The sequence below is a fragment of the Polistes canadensis genome, unplaced genomic scaffold (genome assembly GCF_001313835.1).
Source record: "Polistes canadensis isolate GaletaPanama2010 unplaced genomic scaffold, ASM131383v1 scaffold_278, whole genome shotgun sequence".
Classification (NCBI taxonomy): domain Eukaryota; kingdom Metazoa; phylum Arthropoda; class Insecta; order Hymenoptera; family Vespidae; genus Polistes; species Polistes canadensis.
Window position 1 is genome coordinate 157,284 of NW_014569825.1, and position 12,729 is coordinate 170,012.

A 12,729-nucleotide genomic window follows, 5' to 3' on the forward strand; every position below is an offset into this window, starting at 1 on the left:
TAAGACGGATTCTGCGTGTAGTAGTCAACTCTTTTTACCTGTCTCTCTTTCTCTTGGTCTAGTTTCTCACGAGGTTTCTATACAGGCGCGATAGAAATCGGCGTGAAATGGCACCGCCACAGTCAATCTTGGTCTCTCAGTCGACGCGCGGCATCCGTGTCAAACGCATCGCGTCAAACGCATCGCGTCATCTCTCTCGGTCTAATACCCGATATTCAATATTATTTATTTATTTATCTCTTTTCTATTATTTTTTATAATACAAACTAAAATTAAAGAAAAGAACAAAAATATGTACATTGCAAATCACGATTGAAATCTCGTTGGATCATCGCGTGATCGGACGTGGTTCACCGATGTTATTAAAGAACATGATGATCACTATGATAGACCGGATCTGACGAAGAAATTGAGAAATAGAGATAGATAGATAGAGATAGATAGATAGAGATAGAGAGAAAGAAGATCTATTTGACCCGTGACAATTGTACGAACGTGCGTGTGAAAGTGATTCGTTTATAAAGATTATCGATCTCATTTAACAAAATATATATATATATATATATATATTATTAAATATACACGTGCATCAATTTATATGACATATTTAATAAATCAATAAAATAAAATTATATGATTAAATCTTAGAGAAAATAGAGAGAATAGAAAATAGAAAATAAAATCAACGAGTTTCTATAGTCGAGTTTGGAAGATCTATTACAAATAGAATATCATCGAATGAAGTATTGGAATTTGACAATTCGATAGTCGATGGTTCGATCGGTGTCTCACCGTTTCCCTTTGATCTTTGTTGACCCTTGAAACAACGAATATCAAGGCTAATATCATCGAATTAAACCGATCTATCCTTAGTTAGTGGAACCAGGTGGAAACGATTAAATCCATCAAGATTTAGATCGCGGTGATGAAGTTTAAGAGAAACAACTTGAACTGTGAGTTATATCTTCATTATTTATTGTACCATCGAAGGAACTTGAACTGTCCTGTGGTCAGCGGTAATATGGGTATTACTGTTACTCGTGTTCGACTTATAGCCATTTAAAAAATAATCAAAACAGATAGATAGAAAGAAAAGAAATTGAAAAAGAAAGAAATTGAAAAAGAAAGAAATTGAAAAAGAAAGGAAGAAAAAAGAAAAAGAATAAGCTACGTACAACTTTGAGAATGAAAATCGTGTCAAGATCATCGAGTCCGGAGCCGGTGTTGTTGGGTAAGGACGCTTGAATTTTATCATCAATTAGTAAGTACAAGCAACTCACTAATCGCTTGACACCAGATATTCTTCCTTTAGTTGCAAGTATTTATTTATTTCTCTACGTTACCCATTTATAATGCGAATCGTGTCCAACCACGATGAAATATCGATCCTACGTACTCGTTATCGTAAAACTTACTTAATTTTGATACAACGAAATATGAACATTTGACCGATAATTGCAGTCAGTAAAAGCATATTAGATATAATTTAGCGATTTCGTTCGACCTCTAACTCGAAGATTAAATCATTTGTATTATTTTATATACATACGTAAGAACCGTTCACATGTCAAAATGCATAATTCTACTTTTAAGAATTTTGTTTGTTTTTTTTTTATTATTAAATTGTAAAATAACTTGTGATCGACATTCAACTGCTTATATATTTAATATGGAAATGTTTTTTTTTAATATAATTAAACTCGACAATAATAATTTTGATAGCCATTCAAAGTTAAATGACTTTGTAAAATATTCAGTAAATGAAGAGAGTTCTCATATTTTCTTTCAACAAAATTTCTCTATAATGCGACATTTAACGTTAATATCAAAATGAAATGAATGAAACGTGATTGAAGAACATTCACGTTAGAGTAAGTTATAACTTTGAAAATATCTTTAACCCGACTCGTAACCGCCACAGATATTTCCACACACAACGATCGATACGGATAATCGTAGGATGTATGTGTACTATATCGTACACTAGTTTCTTCTATCGTCACTGATAAAATACCTTCTGTCTAACGTCGTGCCTTCTTTTCATAGTTAAATAAAAATATCTTTTCTTGCTCTCGGACCACTCGCGAAAAAGAAAAATAGAAAACGAAAGAGAGAGAGAGAGAGAGAGAGAGAGAGAGAGAGAGAGAGAGAGAGAGAGAGAGAGATCCATATTTTTCTTCCGGATTCAACAGATCTCAGATATTTATATATATACACATATGTATGTATGTAATACATGCATACTATTTCGAGCGTATACAAATCAGAGACTGCGATGAAATGCATGTAAAGTCAAGATAGTTATATATACTATAGAAAAAAAAACACAAGTAAAAAGAAATAAGAACAATTGATTTATCACACAATTATCTTCTATAAATATCCAGACAATTATGAAGAAGAATTATATTTTATTGTTATTAAATTAACGATGTCAGTAAATTGATGGTGTGTCGAGGCTTTAGCTCTATTTTATTATCAAACTTATAGAATTTACTGATTAAATTGAAACTTAAATACAATAATGATGCAATAAGAAAATGAGATAACCATGGGTGGTGTATCTATGACGTTATTAATAGTTAATGTTACTAATGAAAAGTCACACATTGCATTAATCCCTTCTACAATCAATCCTTTTACTATGGATATAATTTGTAGACGTAAGTAAAGCAAGGTGTCTAACGATACTAAATAATTATCTACCCGTAAAATGATTTACAATTGGTTTAGTTAACAATTGATAATGATTCCAATCAGTCTTACCAAATAATAATTGTGTCTAATCTATAACTTTTTATAGTATTTTCTTGTCAAGATGATTTCATACAAATTTTACTTTAAATTAACAAATGTGAGAATAAGATCATTTAGTTTAGATATATTAGATTCATTTAATTTATTACTTTATCTTGCTTATACAATAAAAGTTGAGTGTCACTGGAAGTTAACGCATTAGTCAGTAGTATAGTCAGGTTTTGATCAGACCGAACGATACGCAATCCGACGGCCATGAGGGTACCTGCACTCATTATCATTCCTTCCGGAAGAATTTAACGTTATGTTCAATATCTTCAATTAATTGTTCCGTAGAGTGAAGCAATTATTCAATGAAAAAAAAATAATTCCAAACGTATATATTTTCTCCGATAAAATTATATAAATAAACCAGTTTTCTATAATTAGAAAGGATTCACAAGTAAATGAATACGAAACTTTATTATGTTAAAATACTTTGAAAATATTTCAATCTTATTATTTTTATCTCTCTCTCTCTCCATTATCTCTTACTTTCGATATTACCTCACTTATTCCTGATATCTTATGTAATTTGAATTACAGTTGTATATAATATAACATTAATATATAATATAACATAATTAATGTACTCAATTGAAAATATATCAAACAAACATATTGAAAAATACTCTCTCTAATTATATATCTCTATTTATTCGATTCTAAAATATATTATTTTTTTGTTCAATGTGATAATATGAAAAAGAAGAAAATCTGTAATATCATCGAGTAAAGTTTATTTTTATCAAAAGTCCATTGTGTTTCTTTTAGCTGTGATATACACGAGGGAAGTATCTTTGGCTGATAAAGAAAAAGAGAGAGAGAGAAAGAGATATATATATATATAAAATACTAACCGGACTGAAACGTCTCTTGTGGCGTCGTCGGCCTTCGTAATAAAATAGGCGCCAGGATTCCGGATCGAAAACAAACGTAAATCGAGGGTGGAAGAACGTAAGTGACACGAGTATATTGTGACGGAGGGAGGGACCAACTTGTTCTTCCGCTCGCACGAGTAAACAAAAGGGTAAACACGTACACATACCCTTTATCTATCTATCTATCTATCTATCTATCTCTCTCAATTTATCTTTGCCTATATAATAATAAAATTGCATCGACACTTGCACGATCTTTTGCATGATCAATCGATCGTATAGAGAAAAAAGATGTGTGTGTGTGTGTGTGTGTGTGTGTGTGTGTGTGTGTGTGTGTGTATAGATAATTAGATAATATTATTTTATTTCCTAGATAATCTTTACGTAATCTATACAAACGAAAGATATTTTTTTATTTCTATAAGTATTAAACGAAATAATTTGTAACAATGATATTGCATACTTGGTATAACTCTTGTATGTTTAAAATATATATCATACTTCCATTCGTGTATTTCATTTAACAGCTTGACAACTGTCAGCAGTACAGGGATGAAATAAAAATAAGGTTCTATTTTATGAATTTTGTTTGTTTGTTAACAGACCATTTGTATAACGCGAAAAATCTCTCGCGTAAACTACAGTAATTAAAAGAGACGTTGTGCGGTTTGCTCGTTAAATAAAACTTCCTCGCTTTTAAATTCTACCCTCTTTATATAAAAATGAAAAAGTATCAAACACGAAAATAATTGTTAGGATTGTTATAGTCGAGATATTAAAAATAAATAAAGTTTATTGAAATACGTATTTCCCCCTGATCATTTATACTTGTTTCCTTTTTGTTGCTCCTAATCAAAAATTCACGTATCAATAAATATAATACAAAATATTCGATTAAAATATATTGAACGATTTTACATGTCGGTGGTAAATTTTTTTTTATTGAAAAAAAAAGAAAAAAAGAAACATTTGCAGCATTTAAATTGCACTCCACGGTAGTAATAGACTTTTATCAAATATCTGAATCGATCTTTTTTTCGATTATCTATTTTAAAGATGTTGAATTTGAAAATCGCTTCAAAGAAGGAAAATCAATGTACGTACGTACGTATGTATGTATGTATGTATGTATGTATAAATGCATATATGTATGTTCGTTACTAGAAATTCTTGTATAGTGACATGAGAAGTTAATAACATACGCGAATAATAGATCGTTGCATAGGAGAGATGTTTTAAATGAATATATTATATATTTCTTCGTTTATATTTATTTATTTTTTTTCTTTTTATCATCATTATGATTATCATTGTAGACGACTAACGATGCAACGACGGCGTTATGAAACATATTTTTCTTCTTTTTCTTTTTTTACATTTTGTTTTATTATTACTACGAGAATGATTTGAAAGAGAAAGAGAGAGAGAGAGAGAGAGAGAAAGAGAGAGTATTATAAGAGAAGATCGTCTCGTGATTGAAGAACGATAGGATTTATTACTCGGTGTAATCAAAAGGTATGTGTGCAACGATGTAAGAGGAAACATGATTGCATAATGAATGATCGAGTGATGAGGATTCTCTTGTAACACAATGACCTTTCTAAATCTCTGTCAAAGGAATCTTTTCCGATATGAACACAATGTTTTTGAAAGTAATTTAAATAAGTCAACTTTTTTATAATTTGAAGTTTTCTTATAATTGAAAGTTTTTTGTTTTTTAAAGAATGATCAGTTTAATATACCTGCACGTGTGTATGTATACCAAGATGCAATTAGGAATAACAGTGATTTGAAATATTGGTAGAAGAAACATGGGTGCATTGTTTTTTAAGAAAATTTTCCAAACATAATTCTAACTTGATAATAATAATATAATTATTATTCATAATTCTCAACGCAATAATTATATCGAGTACTCGTTAATTACCATTAAATCGATCAAAACAATTCAACATTTATTTGATGGTGGTCAAATTAAAGATTTATTTGTTGGTTAAGAGAAAATGTATGCATTGGCTTCCGGCTTATACGTGCGTGCACGTATACTCTACGTATGTGCAAGTATAAATTTACATATATGTACATGTATGCCTAGAACAAATTGATCATAAGACCACGACGAGTGGAGACAAGGTGGTGAGGAAGTGAGGAACCACTATGCATCAAATTGGGTTAATGCTAATGTAGTTATCCAACTACATGATAGCAAATCCAATAAACTACCAGTCGAGAGGAACTTTTTCTTTTTTTATTTTTTCTATCTTTCTTTTTTTCTTTTTTTTTTTTTTTAAACGTTTCCATGTTTGACATGCTGACGTTATTACCGTTGTTATAAAAGTTCGATGAGTTATGAAACTTTTTCGTTCTCCCACTCGACACTTGTTTAAGCATCGTTTTAAAGAACTACTAAAGTTGTTAACGCTCCTGACAATGGTAAACACTTTTAAATAATCAGATAACAAAAAATAAAGAAATAAATAAAAAAATAATAAAAATAGAGTAAATTTCTCAGAGCTTTAAATTGAGTTTACTTAAACAAGTTAAGAGAACCGAGGTAATTTAGAAAGTGTGTCTTACGTAAAAGGACTCGGTGTTTCGGGAAAGGATAATACGTGAAGAAAATGCTGTCACAGCACGTATGCGCAAGATAAAAAGATAAAACAGGAGGTAGAAAGAAGAAGATAAAAAGTACGAGGGAAATAATAATAATAAAGAGGATTAGCAATTTGAAACTATGAAAAATTCCGATAATTTGTTTGTTTTTTAATGCACACATTACAATTGCAAATAATTTCAAAAGTTAATACCTAACGTAACGATACACGATTACCGATATTTTCTATTTTCGTTAAGTTGTTGAAATTATAAATAAAAAGTTTTCTTTCGATAGTTTCTATCTTATAGACGCGTTTAGATATAAGTGTCTTCTATAAGCAGGATTAATAAAACATGAATATACTTTCATCGAGAGATATGATTGAGAAAGGGGGTTGAAAAATAATGAAAGAAAGGGAAGGGAAGGAAAAAAGAAAATATGACGATAAAAGCGTATCTCTCCGATAACGATTGATATTTCATTCTCTTCTTATTATTCTTTTTTACAGGAGAAACATGAAATAACAGAAAGGTAAAGGTGATATCACCCCGTATAATATCAACTTTGTCAAGGAAAAGAAAAGAAAAGAAAAGAAAAGAAAAGAAAAGAAAAGAAAAGGGAAAAGAAAAGGGAAAAGAAAAGGGAAAAATAAAGAATGGACAAGTACGGAGTGGAATTTCCTAAACGTGACTGGAGTCACAGGCTTAGTTTGCGTGGAAGTAGAAGAAGTCATCAGGTAAGACAATAAAGTTAATCATACTATTTCAAATTCATTTCCTTTTTACTATTCATTCGTCCTAACATTTCAACGAGCTTGACAAAGGATAAGAAAATTTCTACAATTTCATTCTCTCTCTTTCTCTCCGTCTCCCTTTTTTTAACTTTTCTTCAAAATGTTCACAATTTCATTGAAACTGGAAATGCAGAGGAAAAATATTTGAAATAAAATAATGGAAGAGAAAGAGAGAGAACAATTTTCTTCTTCACGATATACCACCGAGAACATTCAAAGTCAATTTCTTGTTTCTTTTATCTTTTTATTTTTCCTCGGAACCGGAGAACGCGATCGAGTTACGGAATGCAATTAAAAACTTATCCGAATTGTTCTTTGTGTATCCGAATTGATTTAATTTCTTTACGACGCAGATTCTTTGAATATGAACCCACCCGCATTTCAACAAAAATACTTTTTCAATATTTTTCTTTACGTAGAAATCAAACAAAAATAACGAACGTTCAATTGTATAAAAACGTTTTCATTTTTTTATCCCGGTACCCATTTTTCATTTATTTTTTATTAAACGATATCGATAATATGTCGTCTTGTTGGAAATTTAATATCTTGAGTGTTTTTAATACAATCCGCGTTAAAATCTTTTTATTTTCAAATGATATTTATATTCATTTATTTATTTATGACTTTGATTTATCTTATGTGAAATATGAGTTATCCTAACGACTCCGATAGGATAAGGAACGTACAAGCTGATAGAAGTTAGCGAAACACATTTCTACCAAAAAATCATATTTTTTTGATAAGGTAATGCTTGTGAGCCGAAGGACAAGAGGAGTGTTTAGCCACAGCTGCGGCAGCTGCATATATATATATATACATACATACGTATAAAAAGAGAGAGAGAAAGAGAGAGAGAAAGAGAGAGAGAAAGAGAGATTGGTTTTACCTTTTCCCTGATGTGTTTATTAATATCGTTCGCCATGCTAAGGCCGGACCATTAGAAAGCCACGCGTGTCAAATTTTCTTTTCTTTTACATTTTATTTTACATTTCATTTTCGCTTCCTTCCACTGATTTATTACAGTTTTTTTTAGCGAACCATTTCATATAATAATATAATAAGGAGAAGAAGAAAAAAAAACAAAATAATTCAAAGCTTCTCTCTTTTTCTAATTCCCATAAAATGATATCGGTCTAAAAACGTGTAAACACGTTTGCATGCACGCATGCACGCATGCATGCTTCTCCCATTTCCTAAAGTTGTAAATTTCCTCTGTTCCTAACATTTATTTTTAATGTTTCACGATTTTTTCTACATTTCGTATTATCGTTATCAATGTTATTGAGAAAAAGCGAGAAATTCGAAATCACGCGCCTTTAAAAAGAATAAAGAAAACAATACTTGTGCGTATGTCGTTCGGTAACTTATAGATTACAATTATACGAGCCGATATGAAAAAATAATCGCGCATACACAACAATCATTTTACGAAATATTTTCAATGTCTTTTAACTCTTTGAAATGTAGAAAAAAAAAAACAAAAGAAAAAAAGTAAAAAAAAACGTAAGGTTAACGCGAAATTACTTTTGCTCTGACTAAAATAAAGAAAAGAAACAAAAAGGCATATCTAATTATGACTACCTATAATAACTTTTTAACTTGCAATTTAATTACGCGAATCTCATTGCTATTTAACATCCACAATGTTGAAAAGAACAAAAAATACATGCGTGCAGTTCACACATTAATTGCGTTTCATAGAGTTTCAAAAATCACAACGATTTGAAAGATGTTTTCACTTAAAAAAAAGAAAAAAGAAGAGAGAAACACGTGAATCGAATAAATCTGAACGTTCGGACAATTAAAAAGAAGTGCATACTTTCTATCATGTTTGTGAGTCACTATATTCATCACCTTTTAACTCGGAACAAGTTAGGTGGGCTCGTTAACACGATACCCAGTAGTTAATCGATCCTCTTTCGGAGGATAAGAAGAATTATCGTCGACAATTTTGAGTACTCCTAAGAAAGAGAAAGAGAAAGAGAAAGAGAAAGAGAAAGAGAAAGAAAAAGAAAAAGAAAAAGAAAAAGAAAAAGAAAAAGAAAAAGTTTAGTCTTGCGTGAAAAGAGATCGTTAACACGAGAGTTCACCAATTTCCTTTAACATTTCTCTCTCTCACACTCACTCACACACACACACACACACATACACATACACGCAAAACTCTTTCTTTCTTTTTTTATCATCTTCGTATAAAGTGATGTTGGAAAAACTCTAGCACACTCGTAGAAATGTAATTTCGTTTGACCGCAGGATAGGTGGATACTATTTGAGTAATAGAAAAAAGAATGAAAAAAAAAAGAAGAAAAAATCCTGAGGTTTCTTTTTCGAAGGGTCAAAGTATTATTCTTGTTCATCCCTATTTTTACTTACTCTTTTTACCTTATCAAAGAGAAATTTGTTATCGGAGAATCGTCAAATTCATGATCTGAACGTTCCCTGTATTCTATGTTGAAATGGCTATCGAGTTTCCCTTCTATTATATTATATTATATTATATTATATTATATTATATTATATTGTATAATATAGAGAGAAGGCTGGAACTAGAATTCAAAATGTAATTGGGAAATTCTATAATAGCGCAACGTCATAATATTGTAGATAAGAGAAAATAATTATTACATAATTTTCATAATTTATAAAGATTTGAGGGTAATTATTATGAACCCTTTACACTCGATCAAGACTAGGTTAAAAACGATAATTCAAACGATAATTAATTCAAACGATAATTCAAACGATAATTCAAACGATAATTCAAACGATAACGATGTGTAATTAGGTTTCATTTGGGCAATAACGCTTCATGAATTACCTGTTATTTCGTATAATGTACGAAACGTTAAAATATACATGTCTTGAAGATTAAATTGTCGGTGAAATCATATCAAGATAGCTGTAAAAAATTTACCAAATATGCGGAAGAGATAGAAAAGAATTTCATTCGTGTATGATAACTTTGAATCGTATTAAAAAAAAAAAAAAAACAAAAAAAAGGAAAAAGATTCATCTTTAGCACCGACGTGCTTTTATTATCTTTGTAATTAAATTCTACAATATATTCAGTACATATATATGTATATATACATATAATATATATGCATATCGGATTTTGTGTTATCGGAACATCTGTGGTACTAATTCGTCTTATCAATTTTTCGTTTAGACGAATGACGAATTATTCTCGTGGAAAATCTATCTCGGAGAAACATAAGTAATTCATATTACGAGATTCAATTCTTATTTCCATCGAGAATACTTCTTATTATTATTCATTTTAACGATGCAAAGTTATAGTATCGATCGAGAGTACGTTCGAAACATGAAAAAGATGTTTTAAAAAAGGGATAAGGATAGAAGCGTGTAATTTGTGGAAATAGAAATTTGTGGAAATAGAAATTTGTGGAAATCACGTATCACGTATCACGTATCACGTTTCGTATGAATAATTTATATTATAATTACGAATAATCATATATTTTGTTGTATCTTCTAACATTAAATTATGTAATTTCTCTATCGGGAATAAAATTAATTTTTTATATTTTCGAGAGTATTCAACACTCAAAGGGTTAAAGAACATGTACAGAGAATATTAAATTCGTGGATAACTTGAATAGTATTGAATTATTAAATATGTGACGTCGTATTCTAATTATTTTTCTTCTTTTTTTTTTTCTCACCGCTAAAAATGAAGTACAAGGTAAAACGTTGATCCCACTGAACGAAGAAGAAGCTAATTTTATATTTTTTTTAATCGCTCCTTCCTTACATTAATCTAATTAATTATTTATACAAGGTAAATGAGTAAGGAAAAGAAGTTTCCTTATTAGCGCAAGTAAAATTCTTCCTTAGTTTCTTGTAGAGGAATGAACAAGCATATATTTTTCTGCTTGATTAAAGTATAATTAGTAAGTTCCAGTTAATATTACCTATAAAAGAGAAATTTTCTAATATATAATGAGGAAACACACGCATATTAAATAATTAATATTTATTTCTTTTACCCTTGAAAATTGTACGATCATTTTAATCGTTCAAATCTCAAGTGTCTACTTATCTTTTCAAAGAAACTTCCTATTAACTCGATAAATTTGCATTAAAAGTAAGAGTATCTCGTTTGTCGTGAGATTTTTTTTGTTCGTTAAATAGACATTTATCTCGTGGGAAATAAATCTTTCATATGTGGCAATCTCGAAAGTGAACTTTAAAGTGCCGCCAAAGAAGGATGCATGTACCAGACGTGGTTTTCATTTCGAAAAGTGCCTAGACCAATTGCTACTTCTGTCAAGTCTTTAAAAGGAAATTGAAAAAAAAAAAAAAAACATGAAAAATACTTAAAAGTACAATTAGTCAAATTAAAAGAAAATTAGAGAAAAAAAAAAAAATCATGGAACGTTTACGTACGAAAAATCTTATTTCCAATATATTTCATTATTTATTAGAAAATCGTCAAACCTTACTCGTTTACTTTATCACACAAGAACAAGAAAAATAACAAAGAAAAATAACAAAGAAAAATAACAAAGAAAAATACGTCTCTACGAGAATTAAAAAGATTTGTTGTTTTCTTAAAAACTGCGATAAGAAAGAAGGAAAGAGATAAGTAAATACGCGTGTGGAATAGAAATCGGACAATAGTGTTCTTTGATCTTTCCAAACATAGAAGACTACTTGGAATAATAGAAGAAAGATATAAAAGAAGGAAAGAAGAATTACCGGGGTCTATTTTGTTCATAGAAATCGACAAAATCCGATAGAGAGATAAATAGAAAAAAATAGGCAATAGGAAAAAGATCCGATGACCATTAATAAAAAAATACTTGCACGAAAAATTCCAACAAAGCAGAAATAAATATACCGTGTTTATGTCAAATAAAATATAATATATCATAATAAAAATAGATGCGTGTTGAAATTGTGTTATTTTAATTGTTCCCAGAGCGATGTTGGAAATACTAAATCGACGACAGGATCATTGAAAAGTACAAGAAGATGGGCGAGTCTTCGACAACATCCGGAAAACAATGAGGGTGGCAAACCACGAGTCGAATTACTTCTAGATCCACCAGGATCTAAACCTTCGACTCCTTCAACACCGCATACACCTCACACACCACACACACCTAACACACCAAAGACACCATACACCCCTGTAAAGAAGTCTAACTGGGAAGTTATCGAGCACTTTACTGGCCCACCTCGTCCCTCTATTATCACGGTAGGCGGTTCCTTTGATCGTTAGAGAAACACTTCCAAAATATTCCCCCTAAAACTTTCCACCTCGGATCACGAGAATAAAGACTTTTACGTGCACTTGAGAAATCATTTATATATATATATATATATATGAATTATTTATGAATTATGAAAATTTATGAATTATTAATTAAACGAAAAATATGTCGGGAAAATACAAGGAAAATACAAGGAAAATACAAGGAAAATACAAGGAAAATACAAGGAAAATACAAGGAAAAATATATAAAATAATATGGACAATGTTCCCAGAAATGATTATCAAAATCAATTTATTATTTTCCCAGGAAAATAGTAATTCGTTTTACTAATTACCTTGCAACTTAGCCAATCTATTATTTGTACTATTTTTTTTTTTTAACTTAAACTCTCTGAAAATCGTTTGCCTAGTTGAAATT

The 12,729-nt window shown here is 30.0% G+C and overlaps 1 protein-coding gene across 4 annotated transcripts in view; it reads left to right on the forward strand.

Moving 5' to 3' along the window:
- The first annotated feature begins 648 nt into the window (after positions 1 to 648).
- The window catches only part of LOC106791020 (adenylate cyclase type 6), a 43,575-nt gene continuing 31,494 nt past the window's right edge, over positions 649 to 12,729 (forward strand). For 2 of the 4 annotated variants that reach the window (XM_014756351.1, XM_014756354.1), the window contains exons 1-4: positions 649 to 1,231; positions 3,571 to 3,826; positions 6,782 to 7,009; positions 12,015 to 12,293. In XM_014756351.1, the coding sequence (XP_014611837.1) occupies positions 6,929 to 7,009; positions 12,015 to 12,293 (360 nt within the window). In that variant the 5' untranslated portion in view covers positions 649 to 1,231; positions 3,571 to 3,826; positions 6,782 to 6,928. The remainder of the gene's footprint in view (positions 1,232 to 3,570; positions 3,827 to 6,781; positions 7,010 to 12,014; positions 12,294 to 12,729) is intronic. The other 2 variants (XM_014756353.1, XM_014756352.1) reach the window with 2 other exon arrangements.